At 37.4% G+C, this 18149-nt stretch overlaps 3 protein-coding genes across 4 annotated transcripts; all 3 read right to left on the bottom strand.

Moving 5' to 3' along the window:
* Positions 1–401: 401 nt before the first annotated feature.
* Positions 402–4620, bottom strand: LOC103467682 (F-box only protein 6-like). Of its 2 annotated transcripts, XM_008414283.1 has the most exons (7): positions 4540–4620; positions 4287–4397; positions 2260–2512; positions 2054–2168; positions 1866–1961; positions 1643–1778; positions 402–1570 (listed from the first exon to the last, which is right to left on the bottom strand). In XM_008414283.1, exons 2-7 carry the CDS (start codon positions 4341–4343, stop codon positions 1424–1426), a joined length of 804 nt encoding a protein of 267 aa, XP_008412505.1. In that variant the 5' UTR covers positions 4344–4397; positions 4540–4620; the 3' UTR covers positions 402–1423. The 2 variants fall into 2 exon arrangements, with proteins under 2 accessions (XP_008412505.1, XP_008412504.1); XM_008414282.1 differs by having other exon boundaries at positions 4287–4619.
* Positions 4621–6384: 1764 nt separating this feature from the next.
* Positions 6385–10472, bottom strand: LOC103467948 (F-box only protein 6-like). The gene is made up of 7 exons (XM_017306008.1): positions 10008–10472; positions 9731–9862; positions 8549–8801; positions 8343–8457; positions 8155–8250; positions 7927–8062; positions 6385–7356 (listed from the first exon to the last, which is right to left on the bottom strand). The coding sequence occupies exons 2-7, from the start codon at positions 9809–9811 to the stop codon at positions 7210–7212; spliced, it is 828 nt and encodes a 275-aa protein (XP_017161497.1). The 5' UTR covers positions 9812–9862; positions 10008–10472; the 3' UTR covers positions 6385–7209.
* Positions 10473–12110: 1638 nt separating this feature from the next.
* On the bottom strand, positions 12111–16775 carry LOC103467680 (F-box only protein 6-like). The gene is made up of 7 exons (XM_008414281.2): positions 16622–16775; positions 16368–16515; positions 13957–14206; positions 13751–13865; positions 13563–13658; positions 13334–13469; positions 12111–13256 (listed from the first exon to the last, which is right to left on the bottom strand). Exons 2-7 carry the CDS (start codon positions 16446–16448, stop codon positions 13110–13112), a joined length of 825 nt encoding a protein of 274 aa, XP_008412503.1. The 5' UTR covers positions 16449–16515; positions 16622–16775; the 3' UTR covers positions 12111–13109.
* Positions 16776–18149: the final 1374 nt, after the last annotated feature.

Raw genomic sequence — 18149 nt, 5'->3', positions numbered from 1 at the left:
TTTAGAAAATTTTAATAATTCAAGTAATTATTTAAATTACTTGAATTTAAATAATTCAAGTAATTATTTAATTACTATTACGTCAGTATAGTAATTAAATACTAAAGTTAAATTTCAGATTTAACTTCAGATGGCAAGAAAAAAAAAAGAGTCTTTATTAAGTGTATGTTAACACTTGGTTTCAACTGTACTTAAATGTTTCACAATATATTCAAAGGACTTTACAAGGAAGCATAACATTTAAAAAAAAAGCTTTTAAATGGTCAGTTTTACAAAATCTAAATTTACATTGTTTTGTGATATTTAACATGTGAGTTTTAACCACACTATGGGAAAAATATAACTGTTTAAAAACTTGAGAATCAGTGTGTTTTGAAACAGTACAATGACTGCAACAATGGTTTAATATGCCAAAACCTTTTATTGAATCGGAAGCTTTTGTGAACTCTCTGCTTGATCATATTGTCATTTTATGCTGTCACAAAAAATGTCATTATGAATACTTCACAATGGCTTCAAAAGTAATATCTATTTAACATTGCAGAGATCTGTGTTTACAAACTTGCCCTATTATGATCCACTTTTAACAAGGACTTGGTAAAATATTCATGACTGTCAATGACAAATACTTCAATAACCGATACATCGTTTCAAATTGCAGTATTAACATTGTTTTTAAAGGGACGCCGCTTTGACAGCTGCATAACATGAGGCTGTTTTTTTGCAAACCAAGTATACGTATTTACATAAAGTGCAAAGTTTGACGTTTCTCTTCATTAATAACACCACATACATAAAGGCATCATAACCATGAAGACATATTCAGTTAACATGTCAGAAAAAGCAAATGGTTGCATTTAATACACAGCGGTTTGTAAAAAATAAATGTGCAAATTCGAAAAAGAATAAAGGTAAAGGTGCTGTCTTCCAGAACAGGTTAGATACATACATTTAAACAGTCTTGAAGCAATTCCAACTATTTATGTTGCATTGTTTGCGTTAGTAACTGTTTAATTGACGAATGGACTTTTGATTAAATAAGTTGATAAAGTTCAGGAGTACGTCAGTGTGTCCAGTTCTAGTAACAGATAGAGAAATCTACAAACAAGTAAATGCAAACCTTTTACATTCAAGTTATAAAAAAAAAATCAACTCACTTTATGCATAGCAAAGCATCCTTGTACGATTTAGACATATTTTGAGGCATGTGTGTGGAGGTCATTTCACAGAATAATAAAAAAAAATTCCATCTGAAGACAATATAAAAATAAAAACCTTCCTGACTTACATGTTTTTTTTGTCAGTACATTACAGGATGTCTCCGAGTTAAAATTGCTTAGAAGGCCAAAAGGTTAATATTTTTCCTAACTCAAGTACTCAAAGATATTCAGAGCTGTATTCCTAACACAGTTGCGTAAATAAGCTAGCTGTCCAATGCTGGACAAATTTCAACGCAGCTTTCTGTTACACGAATGCCATACCATCCTGCCCAGAACTGTGTGTCTTTGCCACCATGGGTGAAACGGACATATCTCACTCCTGGTCCGTAGTCCTTGAAGACATACTCCATCTGAAGGACAAAAATAAAATCAGCAACACAAGTTTATTTTCCTCTGCAGTTCCATTGATTATTGTAACATACTTGATGCCACTGCTCATCATTCCACTGTGGAATAGTAACATCCTGAGGCCTGAAGTTCTTCAGAACATTTTTCTTGTGATCTAGTAGCTGCACAGAAATAATGTAGATGCTTCCACAATCTGAACGCGCCCCATACCTGACAATGGACAAATATAAGTTAAAGTTTTCTTTTTGTTTGAACAAAACAAAAAAATCATAGATAATTCATGTTAATTTTTCTCACCAGTCAGATATCCGGATAGGCGGCTGGAACTTGTCCATAAATGATGGGCTGTAACCTTCTTTCGTCAGATCAATCACCTGCACCTTTGTGCACCAACTGCAGAAAGCAGGTTGTATTCACTTAATTAGTAATTACAACTTCAGTTGTATAAACACATGAAAACATTTCTGGTGCTGGTGATTTCTTACTCAAACGAGGTCACATAGTTTTTCTGGACTGCTGGATTTGAATGTTGCACCTTAGATCCCTCTATGGTCCACTTATGTCCACCGTTCTTCAGTATTTCCCAACTTTGAAATTCATCTAAGAAAACAAAAGATGAGTATGTGGATTTTCTAAGATGTAGCAGAAAAGTAATGCTACTGCATAGCATTAAATAATTTTTAATTTTCACCTTCTGCTCTTGGATTCTTTATGAGATTTCTCCTCTTCTTGCACAAGAAGTAAAACAACCTCCAGTTGTTGCTGGGAACTCTGGAAGGATCACGGAGACGATATCCCTCTCTCCTACATCTTTCTCTCCAGAAAGACTCGCTGTCGGCCACATCTTTCCACTGGCGGCACACTAATCGACACACACACACCACGTGTTGAGGGGGCAGATTTAGGAAGATTTCCTCCAATATGTCCAATGGAAGAGGAAAGACCTGATAAGAACAAAAACAAAAAAAATTGTTCAATTTCAATCATAGACATTAGAATAAAGGATTTATAGATTTTCTTTGTACTCCAGACTACAATCTTCCAGAAAAACACAAGAAGTTGTTTTTTTTTTATTTCTCTTTTTATTATTTAGTGTATTAGGACAGTAACAACTTCAACCTGGAAGTACACTAAATAAATGTCCACTCATCAATTGCTAAAACTTATGTGGGAAATTTAGAGTAAACCTGGGAATTGTCAATCAGTTGTAACATTTGTTGACTTTATTTATAATGTGCACTCCTTTTTTATCAATCTTCATCCCTCTTTTTGAAAGTATGTTGCTGTATCCTGAACACATCTTCAATAAAATAAAAAGTCTATTATAATTACAATTAACTTATTTTTCGGTATAACCTATACAGTGGATATAAAAAGATCCACATACCACTCTCCAAACGCTAGGTGTTCATAAACATCACAACGATGGAAAGAAATGGGACAAAGATAAATCATTTCAGATTTAAACGCAATATTTATCCTGTGCTACTCAACTGCAAAGGTAAAGCTGCAAAAAGTGAAATAGTTGCTATAATCTGGTAGCATAATTGCGCAAAGTCATAAGGAAACCATTTTTTTAAATTCGATTTCAATCATGCCTCGCTTGCCAAGCATGGTAGTTCATCTGATTATTTGTAAAAGTCAGTTGTTGTAATGAGATTTTCTTGATTTACTTTTCCTTTCTTTAAATCTCGCATAAATTTTGTTTCACAATTGCAAAATACTAAACCAAAACTCCTGAACGCCTTTGGTTTTGGTGTGCAAACCCCCATAGGGAGAGCAGCTTCACATCCAGGACAGACAGGTTCTGCCAGAGCTTCAGTCCCTAGAACATGTGATGGTTAAAAATCTGATAACAGAAATTGTGCAAGACTTCACCGAAGTGGGAAGACATTTGTTCCCACTACACTTCATTACTTTTAAAACTTTTGGGGGGTTTTTTAGCACCATCTAGGTACACCAAAGTTTATATTTTCGGAAAGATTACATTTCACATCTTACCATTTTAGATTTTAAAATTCATTTTATTGAGAAGCCAGAATCCAGTTTTCTTTGCATACTGTGTTTTTGACACAGTAATTCTTTTGCAAAAAAAACAAGATTTGCTTTAAAACGTCTACTAGTTTGTTGCATATAGTAGATAAATGTCATAACATTATCACTTAATAGTCAATGCTATTAATGTGTCCACAATCTTCCATTTTACAAGTCTGTAATCCTCCAATTTATAAGGAGGCTTCATAATACGGGACCAAAGAACAGAACTTTAAACATCTTTTCCATCGAACATGTTACTGTCAAATATTATTTCTGCTGCCTGGAAAAAGGGCGGAGAAGTCTTAGGCAGAGAGGCTGACTCACTTAACGGAGGTATTTCCACACACCACTGGCTGATGTTACCGCTGGACGGAAAAGTCCTCTGAATATCTCTATTAGCAATAACGTTATTTCTCACAGGTCTCGGCTCACACACTAGGACAACATATACGCTTTTATTATTAAAGCAAAAACAAGATTTAATGTGACTTTTTCCTTGTGTGGAGAGCTCCACGGATGAGGATTAGGGTCTCGGAAGAAGATTCTGAATTTAATCTTATAAACAAAAAATGAGAATTTTTTTTTTGTCAGTGGTCCTAAGTCCCATGTGGTAGTGATGAGTAACTTCAGTACTGCTGTTGTGAGTGGCTGCGTGTATTCCGGTGTCTCCAACAAACTTACAGGTTCTCCAGAACTTCGTATCGGCGAAGATGAGTTTACGCTGTATTTTGTTCCCATTTTGGTTCCAAAAACACATCCAACCCTGATGTGTTTTTTACGGAGGTCTGTGTACTGAATCAGACACCGCAGTAAAAGAGAAAGCGTCACACAAGAACAAACACGGAAGTGCAGTTAAAGCCGAGATAAAACCTTAACAACCCTCTAAATTCAAAAAGAGAATAAACACGGAAAGAGGTAACATTTTTAGCGTTACCTTTTCTAGACAACTCCTCAACTACGTTGTGTAGTTTTATCAGTTTCGATATGACTCGTAAAAACGTGAATTAGCACGGAAGTACGGAAGCTCGTAGAGGAGATTAGGGAATTCTTTTTCTTTTGCGATACGTCACAAAGGTTCTGCATTCCACGCAGTAAGTATGGCATCTTGAATGCTGAAACCCTTCCAGCTATAATATGAGATTTTTGCAAGGGTTCTCCATAATATCTCGTGAGTGAGATATCTGAAGTTTTATATATTTTTCTTTAGAATGCCAATGCCCCACAAACGTGCAAAATTCAAAAGCAGAACAGGTCAAATATTGGCTTTCCATCTCATCTTGTTCTAAGACTTAGAACAAAAACAAGTTTTGAATTTACATTCAAATTATTTAGACTGCCCTGCGACAGACTGGTGACCTGTCCAGGGTGACCCCGCCTCTTGCCCAGAATGTTAGTTGGAGATAGGCACCAGCACCCTCCTGACCCCACTAGGGACAAGGGTGTAAAGAAAATAGATGAATGGATTATTTAGACTATTTTTATATAAATACAAAAATGGTATTTCACAAGGGAATAAAGTCATCTGACGGTTTTGATTGTTTTTTTTGTATTGGTAGTCTAAATGGTTAATAAAATCCCGCTGTCATGTGCAGGTCCATGCACCTTACACAAGCAYGTAAAATTAAATTTAAAGCTTCTCACCTTCTCACCGTGCAGAAGAAGTAAAACAACCTCCAGTTGCAGGATACTTTGAGTCACAGAGATAAACAGGTTTTGGTCAGTAATGTGCAAGTGGACCACAGAACAAAAACCAAAGACTTTGTGAAGATGCTGATTGAAGTAAAATGCCTCCTGCACCAATATGAGCTAAAAGACCACTCAGTGAGGAAGAAGCCTTTAATTTAAAAATAAATATAAAAAGTCAGATTGCACAGAGGGACAAAGACATTCATTTGGTCTGATGACTAAAGTGGAAATGTTTGCTCATAATGACCAACATTAAAAACGGGGATGCTTGTTCCCTCCTTATTGTAAAGTAGGGAGGTGGCAGCATCATGCAATGGGACTGTTTTGCTGGAGGAAGCAGCGGAACAATTCATAAAATAGATGATATCATGAGAAAAGAACATTATGCAGAAATATTGAAGCAACATCTAAATTCAACAGACAGGAAGTTAAAGCCTGGGCCTAGATTGGTCTTTCAAATGGATTATGACAGCCCAAGTTATACAGTGGCTTAAGAACAACAAAGTCAGTGTTTTGATGTGACCATCTCAATCCTATGAAGAAGTTATGGATAGATCTGAAAATGTGTGCATGTAGCCTGACAGAAGTTAAGGAAACCCAACAAGTTTTTGATCCAAGTCACAGTTAAAAGACAAATATCCATGATATTGGCCAAATGTGTGTAAACTTCCGAATTTGAATATTACAAAAAAATCTCTGAAAGATATTCTTGCAAAGTTTTCTGACGTTTAGCAAATGGAAATAATTTAAGTAATTCTACCTAAAACAAGAGGTTCAGTTTGATTTAACTTCAGATAGTCAGAAAATAAAGGGTGTCTTTATGAGGCGTGTAAACTTCTGTTTTCAAATGTATTTAAATATGCAGCAAAAAACATCTGCTATTTCATAAAATAGTCAGAGGACTTCAGCATTAAGATAAATTAATGCTAAACGGTCATTTTTGCTAAATAATTTACACCATGTTATGTGATACTTGCATGTGATAACTAAATTTTTATCGTAATTCACATACACATCATACTGATGGAATACAACTGTTTAAAAACTTTAGAATCAGTGTGCTTTGAAACAGTACAATAACTACAACAATGGGTCTGTACGCCAAAAACTTTTATTGAATCGGAAGGTTTTTTTCCCACCGAATTTGCTTGATCATATTTCTCGTGGGGTGTTACCACAAGAATAGTCCTTCACATAAAAAAGGTTTAAAAAAACAATAACTATTTAACACTGTAGAGATCTGTGTTTACAAACACGCTGTCTTCCAGAACAGGTAACATACATGCATTTACACAGTCTTGAAGCAATTCCAACAATTTCAATTTCATTGGTTATGTTATTAAGTGAGGCAGGACCGTTTAATTGACGAATTGAACAGTCCTGCTGTTCAATTCGCAGGACTGAACAAAAGAAAAAACAAAACAAAAACACTCGGACTAGTCATGCCAAGTCAAACAGAATCCAAAGAATCGACAACTAGGCCAAAAAAACAAGCAAAAACTGAGAAACAGTGAGGCAGGACTGTTTAATTGACGAATGGACTTTTGATTAAGTAAGTTAACCCAGCAGTACAGTGTGTGAGTGTGTCTAGGTCTAGTCAGTGTAACAGATGTAGAAATCTACAAGTAAAAACAATCCTTGGTTGATTTTTGATATAAGTTACAAAACATTTGCGAATAACAAAATCTCTTTTTACGATTTAGACGTATTTTGAGGCATGTGTGTAGGAGTCATTTAACAGAATAATTTGCCATCTGGAGATAATATAAGAATAAAAACCTTCCTGACTTGCATGTTTTTTTGTCAGTACATTGCAGGATGTTTCTGAGGGAAAATTGCTATGAAGGCCAAAAGGTTAAGCTTTTTCTTCAATCAAAGATGTTCAGAGTTGCCTTCCTAACACAGTTGCATAAATAAGCTAGATGTCCAATGCTGGACAAACTTCAACGCAGCTTTCTGTTACACGAATGCCATACCATCCTGCCCACCACTTTGTGTCTTTGCCACCATGACTAAAACGGACATATCTCACTCCTGGTCCGTAGTCCTTGAAGACATACTCCATCTGAAAGACAAAAATAAAATCAGTAACATGAACTCATTTTCCTGTACAGTTGCATTGATTTTTGTAACATACTTTGTCATGGCCTTCTAGTTTCCAAAAAACAATACTCCAACAAAGGCCGTGGGTCAACAGGTGGTTTCTGATGTGAACGCACTTCCAACTTAATTTGTTTGAAAAAATATATTCTTTATTTCTTGTAAAAAATAGCGACAAAATAATGACCAGAAATGTCCTACAACTTAGCCAAAAACAAAAGTAAACTTAATATGACGTTTCAAGTACACAAAAGTGAACGTGAAAAGTGAAAGTGGTCAAAAAATCATTTACAAAAAACCTCCCATCCACACACCAAACATTTGCCAAACAATGCCTCCACCAAGCCCCGGTGTGTTTTTAATTACTCAAATTAAAGGGAGGGTCTAACCAATTACCAACATAATCTAATCAATTCAAATATACAAATCAACTACAGATTTTGGATCTAAACTAACTTAAATAAATTCTAACTTCCCAAAATAGAAAACTAAATTAGCAGAAATTACAAACTTTACATAAATGGCCACAACATACTTGATGCCACTGCTGATCATTCCACTGTGGAATAGTAACAGGCTCAGGTCTGAAGTTCTGCAGAACATTTTTCTTGTGATCTAGTAGCTGCACAGAAATAATGTAGATGCTTCCACAATCCCAACGCGCCCCATACCTGACAACGGACAAATACAAGTTATAGTTTTCTTTTTGTTTGAACAACAAAAAAATTTAAAATCATAGATAATTCATGTTAATTTTCCTCACCAGTCAGATATCCGGATAGGCGGCTGGAACTCGTCCATAAATGATGGGTTGTAACCTTCTTTCATCAGATCAATCACCTGCACTTTTGTGCACCACCTGCAGACAACAGATTTTACTCACTTAATTAGTAATTACAACTTCAGTTGTACAAACACATGAAAACATTTCTGGTGCTGGTGATTTCTTACTCAAACGAGGTCACATAGTTTTTCTGGACTGCTGGATTTGAATGTTGCACCCTAGTTCCCTCTATTTTCCACTTATGTCCACCGTTCTTCAGTATTTTCCAACCTCGAAATTCATCTAAGAAAACAAAAGATGAGTATGTGGATTTTCTAAGATGTAGCAGAAAAGTAATGCTACGGTATAACATTGAATAAATTTTAATTTTCACCTTCTGCTCTTGGATTCTTTATGAGATTTCTCCTCTTCTTGCACAAGAAGTAAAACAACCTCCAGTTGTTGCTGGGAACTTTGGAAAAGTCACGGAGATGATATCCCTCTCTCCTACATCTTTCTCTCCAGAAAGACTCGCTGTCGGCCACATCTTTCCACTGGCGGCACACTAATCGACACACACACACCACGTATTGAGGGGGCAGATTTAGGAAGATTTCCTCCAATATGTCCAACGGAAGAGGAAAGACCTGATAAGAACAAAAACAAAAACAATTGTTCAATTTCAATCATAGACATTAGATTAAAGGATTTATATTTTTTTAGTACTGAAGACATAAAAGCCTTTAATAAAAAGAAAAAGTGTTTATTTTTTTATTTCTTCTTTTTTCTATATGTATTGGGGCAGTAATAAAAAAAAAGTATTTAAAAGTTAAAATACATAAATATCATACCATTATCACCTAATTGTTAATGTCCTGTATCATTTTAGCATTGGCTAGAATAATTAATATTTTCTACTTTAAATAAATAAGACTATGCGTTTTTGTTGTTTTTAGTGTTAGTATTGTCCTAATTTTAATCAATGTGATCACATAAGCTTCCATTTTACAAGTTTGTAATCTTACAATTTATAAGGAGGCTTCATGATGCATCAGGACCAAAGAACAGTGAGAAAAGGAGAAACTTAAAACATCTCTTCTATTGATCGTAATGGGTTAGGGATCTTATCCCAGAACCCCCAACTTTCTAACCTTATGACCAGACGGCAACTTAATACGGAGCAGCGAAAGAAAATGGAGAAGATTAGAATTGCTTGACAACGTCAAGAACATGTTACTGGAATATTATCCCTGCTCCCTGGAAAAGGAGTTGAGTCAGAGGTCTCAATAGATCCATTACATGGTTACGGATCACTGGACATGCTTCCGGTCCACAGTGACACATTGACAAGCGCCCACACATTTGTCTCGCTATCTTTGCGGGGATTTTCCATTAACTTCCATTGATTTCTACAGCCTAACCCTAACCAAAACTCAATTCAAACTTTAGTCCTAAAAAGTGTTTGTTGGTTCCCCCCCGCCCCCCTGACCCTATTATTTTTTCGCAGTCATCAGTAATTTGAATGCAGAGCTGTGGTGAGTGGCTGCGTGTGTTTCGGTGTCTCAAACAAACTTACAGGTTCGCCRGAACTCTGATCCGACCAAGGCGAAGAGCCGCTGCATGCAGYTCCCATCATGGTTAAATACGTCCTCTTCATGTCTGAGATAAATGTCTCTTCATGTCTCTCTAATGAATGAGCAGCGGATTCCTTCCAAAGAGAAAGCGTCACTCAGTAACAAACAGGGAAGCGCAGTTAGGCTTGAGATAAAAGCTAACAACTCTCTAAAGTAAGGATAAAAGAATAAACGCGAAAAGATGTAAATTTAAAAAAAAAAAAAGGTAGCCTTCCTTACCTCGTCCAGACAACTCCTCAGCTGTATTCTGGGATTTGATCAGTTTCGTTATGCGTTTCATGAAGTAGCACGGAACTAGAGAGCCCCACCTAGTTTCGTGGGAGCCCTTATGTGCAAAATCCAAAAGCAAAACTTATGTGCAAAATACAAAAGCAAAACAAGGTCAAATTTGAGCTTTCCATCTCTTGTTATCCCTTCTAAGACGAAGCTGAAAAATTTGTTGGAGTCGCCCTTTAGCCATTTCCCGAATCAGAAACCAACTTCAGCTTCGTAGTTTCACCAGATCTCCGTATCGGCGAAGCTGAGTTGACGCTGTATGAAGTTCCCATTAAGGTTCTGGTCGTCCTCTTCATGTCTGCGATAAACCAGAATCTCGTGTGTTTTTAGTAGTAGACAGCTGCCTGTCTTACAAGGGTACATATAGCCGCCTCTTCGGAAAAGACAGTGAAGCCAACCTTCACTCGATTTTGTCGTGCGCGACTGCTCAAGGCTTTACGGCGCCTTCTTTTACATTTATAGTCTCCTTTCAAATAAAAGGTTTATGTTGGATTCACACAACGACTATGGAAGTTTAAAGCTTTGTACTTATGCATTTACGAAAGGAAATTATGCATCAGAAAATAAAATATAGTTTTTTGAAAAAAAAAAAATCACATAACCCACATATGCGACCTCAATCAAAACTGGTGACACTGGAGAGGCTAAACAATGTTTCTGATTGCATAAGCAATGCATTACCAGTGACTTATCTCACTTCACAGCAGTGGTCCCCAAACTACGGCCCGCGGGCCGGATCCGGCCCGCCTCCACATTTGGTCCGGCCCCCTGAACAATACCAGAGAGCGTTCCGATTTTTTTTTCATTTACCGTATTTTCCAGACATTAAGCTGGTTATATGTGGATTTTTCTTCAACCACCAGGGGGCTCTTTAGCAGGAAGTGAATCATTGGAAGTCTGGTTTCTTGCGTGCCAACATTGAGCCCACAAGCAGTAAAATGAGTAAGAAACAGATCAGATGTCTTTGGAAAGTTTCTTTGCAAAGGGGAAAAGGCCCAGAGAAGAGACAGGAGAATTAATTTATCCCGGACCGGTAGGTGAGTCCCACATTACAAGCCCGCTCTGCGTAACATGCGGCGACCGGCTGCTAATGAGGCAATGAAGCTTCAAGCTGCTTTGCCACATAGAGACCAAGCAGGCTGTGGATATAAGTAACATTTCGGGTGTCTCTCATCAGTCCCAGATGGGACCGTCTCGTTGCAGAGAAACAAGCTCAGGGCTCCCCCGTTAGTCATTATCGGGAGTTAAAATTTTCACAAAAGTAAAATGTTCGTATTTGTAGCGCTTCTGTTATTTTGAAGGGATATATAAACGTTACCATAGCGACCAGAGCGTTTGGGCAGTGGTCGAGAGGAGATGAGTAGAGCTTGTGAGTCTTAAGTCTGGTTTAGACGGAAAGATTTAAGAATTATCGGCCGATTCTCCAAACCTCTGTGACCACAGAGCTGATAAAAGTACAACAGGTTCGTGTCTCCAAGGCAGGAGCAACACGAACGAATTCCAGAAAAAAATACACAAAACTCCCAACATAGCGGGAATTTAGAATAACCAAACGCGGATGACGATGTAGAAGCAATAGTGATAGTTTGTGGACTAATTTTAAGAGATAAAAGACGTAACAAAAAGAAAAGGCGGTGGATGAAAGACGACGGGAGCAGCCGCTCTATTTGCTGCACTATGATTTGGAGGTGAATGTTTTTTTATAGTCAACATTTTTAACTGAATAAACATAATGGCCTTTAGATTTAATAATAAACATTTCCACATATGATCTCCTATATCCACCAGACTCAGTTGAGCGATAGGTCAGCTGTTTGGGATTCCTCTCTGTTCTTACGTCACCGCGCTTTCTGATTGGCTACCTGTCACATTCAGCAGGTCRTATTCTCGTTCCCAGTCAGGGAAAACCCCACAGGCTGCGATAAAAGGGCAGAGACAACCCAAACAGGGCATATTCAGTATTTAGTGGGAACACCAATATGCAGAAGCCTTATCCGACTTTAGAATCAGTATGTTATGGAAAAGTACAATAACCACAAGGATGGGTCAATGTGCCAAAAACATTTATTGAATCGGAAGCTTTTATCAACACTCTGCTTGCTCATATTTGTCATACAGTGTTGTCACGAAAAATGCAATTATGAACACTTTACACACAGATAGGATTAAAAATAACTTTTAACATTGTAGACATCTTATCCTACTCTGGTCTACTTTTTTACAAGGCTGTGGTAAAAATATTCATCACATCGGAATATGTTAACAATAGATATATCATTTCAAATTACAGCAAAATGTTTATTTTTTAAAGGGATAGGCTACATAAAATGAGGCTGTTTTTTGTTTTTTGCAATCCAAGAATATGCATTTACATAAAGTGCAAACTTTGAGGTTATTCTTAATGCATAACACCGCATACGTAGGAGGCATCTTAGCATGAATACACATTCAGCTAACATGTAAGTAGCAGCAGATGGTAGCTTTTCAGACAAAACAGTTGGTTAAAAAATAAAAGTGCAAATTAGAAGAGGAATAAAGGTAGTGGTGTTGTCCTCCAGAACAGGTAAGATGCATACATTTAAACAATCATGAAGCAATTCCAACTACTTATATTGAATTGATTGTCTTAGTAAGTGAGGCAAGACTGTTTAATTGACTAATGAACTTTTGATTAAGTAAGTTGACATAGTTCAGCAGTACATCAGTGTGTCCAGTTCTAGAGTAACCTACAAACAAGTAATAGCAAACCTTGGCTGCTTTTACATCCAAATGATAAAAAATTAACTCACTATGCAAATAACAAAGCGTCTTTGTAAAATTTAAACATATTTTGAGGCATGTGTGTAGGGGAGATTTAACAGAATAATTAAACATTTGGCATCTGGAAATAATATAAGAATAAAAACCTTCATGACTTACACGTTTTTGTCAATACATTGTAGAATGAGGGAAAATTGCTTAGAAGGCCACAAGGTTAATATTTTTCCTAACTCAAGTACTCAAAGATATTCAGAGCTGTATTCCTAACACAGTTGCGTAAATAAGCTAGCTGTCCAATGCTGAACAAATTTCAACACAGCTTTCTGTTACACGAATGCCATACCATCCTGCCCAGAACTGTGTGTCTTTGCCACCATGGGTGAAACGGACATATCTCACTCCTGGTCCGTAGTCCTTGAAGACATGCACCATCTGAAAGGAGAAATAACGTCAGTAACGTGAGTGTATTTTTCTCTGCAGTTGCATTGATCTTTGTAACATGTACATACTTGATGCCACTGCTGGTCATTCCACTGAGGAAAGGAAAGGGGCTCAGGACTAAATTCCTGGAGAACGTCTTGCTCGTGACCTAGTAGCTGCACAGAAATCACATAGATGCTTCCACAATCCCAGCGGGGTGCGTACCTGACAATGGACACCATAAATTTAAGTTTTCTTTTTTTTTTTGAGAACGTTTTGAGAAAAAAAATATAAATAATTTGTGTGCATTTTTCTCACCAGTCAGATATCCGGATGTGCGGCTGGAACTCGTCCATAAATAATGGGTTGTAACCTTCTTCCATCAGATCAATCATTTGCTCTTTTCTGCACCACCTGCAGATAACAGATTGTATTCACTTAATTGGTAATTGCAACTTCAACTGTATAAACACATGAAAACATTGCTAGTGCTGGTGATTTCTCACCCAAAGGAGGTCACATAGTTTTTCTTTACTGCTGGATTTGAATGTTCCACCATAGGTTCCTCTACTTTCCACTGATCCCCACCGTTATCCAATATTCTCCAACCCTGAAATTCATCTAAGAAAACAAAAGATGAGTATCTGTGGATTTTATAAAACATAGGAAGAAAACAATGCTACTGTGTAACGTTAAGTAAAGGTAATTTCACCATCTGCTCTTGGATTCTTCATGAGATTTCTCCTCTTCTTGCACAAGAAGTAAAACAGCCTCCAGTCGCTGGGAACTTTGGAAAAGTCACGGAGACGATATCCCTCTCTCCTACATCTTTCTCTCCAGAAAGACTCGCTGTCGGCCACATCTTTCCACTGGCGGCACACTAATCGACACACACACACCACGTGGTGAGGGGGCAGATTTAGGAAGATTTCCTCCAGTATGTCCAACGGAAGAGGAAAGACCTGATAAGAACAAAATATATTTTTTAATAGTTTTCTAAATTTTAAACAAACATTTAGATTAAGAATGTAGAAGTTTTAGTATTGCAGACTCAAAAAGTGTTTTTTGGTGCATCGGGGCAGTAACAACTTAATCCTGGAGGTATAACCGATACAGCATGTATAAAAAAATCTACATAACCCCATCAAAATGCTAAGTGTTTCTAAACATCACAATTAAAGACAAAAATGTGACAAAAACAAATCATTTCAGACCTAAACACAACATTTGTGATGTACTACTCAATTTCACAAAAAAATCTGTGTGTGGGAAAAACTTAAAAAGTAAAAAAGCTGCAATTATCTGGCAGCATAAGTGTCCACAGCCTTAAGGACATTCTTCACTGAACAATTTTTGGATTCAATCTCAGGATTCAGTCTTCTTGACCTACCATTCCTGATAGTTAATCTGATTGTCTGTAAAAGTCAATTGTCGCAGTGAGATTTTCCTCTTTCTTTATATCTCACATAAATTTTCTGTTTCAAAATACTAAAAATCAATACTAAAATAAAACTTGTGAACGCCTTTGGTTTTGGTGTGCAGACCCCTGTAGGGAGAGCAGGTTCACAACCAGTACAGACAGACAGGTTCTGCCAGAGCTTCATTCTCCAGGTCACGTGACGGTCACTGTAAATCTGATAACAGAAATGGTGCAAGACGAGCCGGTAAGACATTTGTTTCCACTACACTTCATTTTTCTCAAACTTTTTTCCTGCCTTCAGCAGTCATTGAAATGTCACCACCATCAAGGTACAACAAAATTATGTTTTTGAAACTATTAAATTTTACATCTTACTGTTCGTAGATTTTAAAATTCCTTTTATTGAGAAGCCAGGAAAAATCCAGTTTTCTTCAGCCTTTTATAACACAGAGTAGCACAGTAAAGCTTTTGCAATAAACACATTTCCTTTAAACCTACTGAAATGGTTGTTTGTTGTGTAGGAGTTTTAAAGTATTTCAAAGTTAAAATGATACATGAATGTAACATTATCACTTAATAGTCAATGTTCTGTATCATTTTAGCTTCAATGGGAATAATTCATATTTTCTACTTGTATGTATTTTTTCATTGTTGTTTTTAATCAAGTTTATTTCTAGAGCGAAGCATAATAAGTACTTTACATAATAAAAACACAAAAATACAAAGTCTTACAAGACACCACACAGTCAACAACTGAGAAAACAAGCATTACATTTTGCCAAGTGCTATTGTTACACATCAATATGTTGGTCAATGTTTCATTTATCATGGTTCAAAAGCAACTCTAGACAGGTTTGTTATAAGTCTAGGTTTAAAGGAACTCAGTGTTTCGGCCGTTTTACAATTTTCTGGAAGTTTGTTCCATATTTGTGGTGCATAGCAGCTGAATGCTGCTTCTGCATGTTTTGTTCTGGTTCTGAGGATGCAGAGCAGACCAGAACCAGAAGCCCTGAGAGGCCTGGAACGTTGATGCAACTACAGTAGATCTTTACTGTATTTTGGTGCTGAGCCATTCAGTGATTTATAAACTAATAACAGTATTTAAAAGTCTATTCTCTGAGCTACAGGGAGCCAATGGAAGGACTTTAGAACCGGGGTGATGCGGTCCGTCTTCCTGGTTGTAGTGATAACGCCAGCAGTGGCGTTCTGGATCAGCTGCAGCTTGATGACTGATTTTTCAAGCAGACCTGAGAGGTCACTGCTGCAGTAATCAATGCGACTAAAGATAAACGCATAGATGAGTTTCTCTAGATCTTCCTGAGACATTAGACCTTTAAACCTGGAAATGTTCTTCAGGTGTGCCTGTCTTCATTTGGCTCTGAAGGTTCAGGTCAGAGTCTATCACTGCACCCAGATTTCGGGCCTGCTCTCTAGTTTCTAGTTTAAATGTGATAACTGAAACTGTGGACTGTTAACTGAAGCTCCTTCCCGTCCACAATGACACATGGACACACATACCACTGATGGAAAAGTCCCTTTAATCCCTTTTAACATGATTTTTTTCCATGTGTGGCGAACCAGAGATCCACGGAAGAAGATTATGACTTCAATTCCAGAAATAAAAAGTCTGAATTTTTCATGTGATCAGTAATTTGAGTGTGGTGAGTGGCTGTGTGTGTTTCAGTTCCTCTAATAAAACTTACAGGTTCTCCAGAACTCCGTATCGGCGAAGGCGAGGTGACGCTGTATAAAATTCCCATTATGGGTCTAGTCTTCCTCTTCATGTTTAGGACAAACCCAAGTCTGGTGTGTTTTACAGAGCTGACTTCTGAATAAATCAGCAGCAGACACCTTCAAAAGAGAAAGCGTCACTCAATAACAAACACGGAAGTGCCGTTAAACCCGAGATAAAAGCCAACAGCCCCCCACACTAAAAAAATAATAGTTTTAGCCTTACTTTTTTATTGGTTTCGATTCCTTTACCCAGATATCATCCACATTATCTTTGCAACGTCCGATTTAATTCCGGGATGGGTATCACTGTGCTGTGCATATTTAGAAACGCGACGAATGCCTTTTAGGTCCTTTCTTAAACGGAAATGCCGTCTTAAACGGCTCCTTAAAGAAAGGTTCCGGGCAAGCAAGGTTCCTAGCTACTAATCCATGAGTCAGAGTTAAAAAGTTCACATTTTGGTTAGGTTTGCCACCTTTCAGAAATAAAAATAAGGGACTCCCACCACGGCGTGTCACCCTACTTTCATGGGGTAGGATGGCCGCTGCAGCGATAGACAATATTTATGACAGTTTTTTTTTTGTGTTGTTTTTACAAAGTGAACCAGAGGGGGTGATGTGATGACGCAGGCGCAAAGCACAAGTTTGGTCCATCTCAGGGTTGCAAAGCTTGACCATAATTTTTGTAAAATATTATCTAGATGGTATTTTTGGTAAGGTTCTGGGTTCGATTCCCGGCCCCGGTCTTTCTTCATGGAGTTTGCATGTTCTCCCTGTGCATGAGTCGGTTTTCTCCGGTTTCCTCCCACAGTCCAAAAACATGACTGTCAGGTTAATTGGCCTCTCCAAATTGCCCCTAGGTGTGAGTGTGTGTGTGCATGGTTGTGTGTCCTGTATGTCTCTGTGTTGCCCTGCGACAGACTAGCGACCTGTCCAGGGTGACCCGCCTCTCGCCCGGAACGTTAGCTGGAGATAGGCACCAGAACCCCTCCCGATCCCACTAAGGGACAAGGGTGTAAAGAAAATGGATGGATGGATATTTTTGGTATGACAGCGCTTCCAAAGTTGTTGCTTAGTCATAGTTATCTGTTCATGAAGTCTAACAACCCCTTTGGAAAAATTATGTTGTTTGAGACTGGTGTTATGTCTGGTTTAGGCTCATGGTATCAGTGTTTGTTTGAGGCCTATAATAAAGTGTTTGGCATCTTCTTAAACAAGACCCTCTTGAGTTTTAATTAAGGCATGTTTTGAGTCTGTCTGACCAACACAGAGGTCACTGAAGCTTGTTAAGTCAAAGAAAAATACAAATTTTTCCATACTTTTTGCCTAAGCTAGATGCATTTCTTTTAGCTCATTGGTATCTAGGACATGAATTAACAACTGAAATACCAATAGACTAAGGATTCATAAAATGTCTAATAAACTGGTACTGTCGACAAGACAGCATACAAACAAACATTCAGTAACATTGGTGAACTGGAGAATCCCCTGGAATATTGGGAAGGACAAAAAATGTTTTATCCCAACTTCCACAAATTTGCTGATGCTTTTCTGGTTACATCCATAATCTTTGAAAGAGTATTTTCTATACCAGACGGAAACATCTCAAAACAGAGAAACCGTCTGAAGCTGAGAACAGTAAGTTTTTTATATTTAGGAAAAAAAATAAATAAAAAATTTTGTCTCTGGTGACATTTTGCTAACAAAATAACACAAACCCATTTACATCACAACCTTTTCCCATATTTGCTTCA

Source organism: Poecilia reticulata, linkage group LG7 (assembly GCF_000633615.1).
Source record: "Poecilia reticulata strain Guanapo linkage group LG7, Guppy_female_1.0+MT, whole genome shotgun sequence".
Lineage (NCBI taxonomy): Eukaryota > Metazoa > Chordata > Actinopteri > Cyprinodontiformes > Poeciliidae > Poecilia > Poecilia reticulata.
This window is presented reverse-complemented; position numbering and strand designations above follow the sequence as displayed.

What these genes read in the sequence shown, in the direction of transcription:
- LOC103467682 (XM_008414283.1), bottom strand. Translation starts at nt 4,343, where the DNA reads ATGGGAACAAAATACAGCGTAAACTCATCTTCGCCGATACGAAGTTCT. An exon ending in AACTATGTGACCTCGTTTGA is followed by an intron (nt 1,962 to 2,053) that starts GTAAGAAATCAC and finishes TGCTTTCTGCAG; the next exon opens with TTGGTGCACAAAGGTGCAGG. An exon ending in ATGATGAGCAGTGGCATCAA is followed by an intron (nt 1,571 to 1,642) that starts GTATGTTACAAT and finishes TTTGTCCTTCAG; the next exon opens with ATGGAGTATGTCTTCAAGGA.
- LOC103467680 (XM_008414281.2), bottom strand. Translation starts at nt 16,448, where the DNA reads ATGAAGAGGAAGACTAGACCCATAATGGGAATTTTATACAGCGTCACC. An exon ending in GAAGAATCCAAGAGCAGATG is followed by an intron (nt 13,866 to 13,956) that starts GTGAAATTACCT and finishes TTGTTTTCTTAG; the next exon opens with ATGAATTTCAGGGTTGGAGA. An exon ending in AACTATGTGACCTCCTTTGG is followed by an intron (nt 13,659 to 13,750) that starts GTGAGAAATCAC and finishes TGTTATCTGCAG; the next exon opens with GTGGTGCAGAAAAGAGCAAA.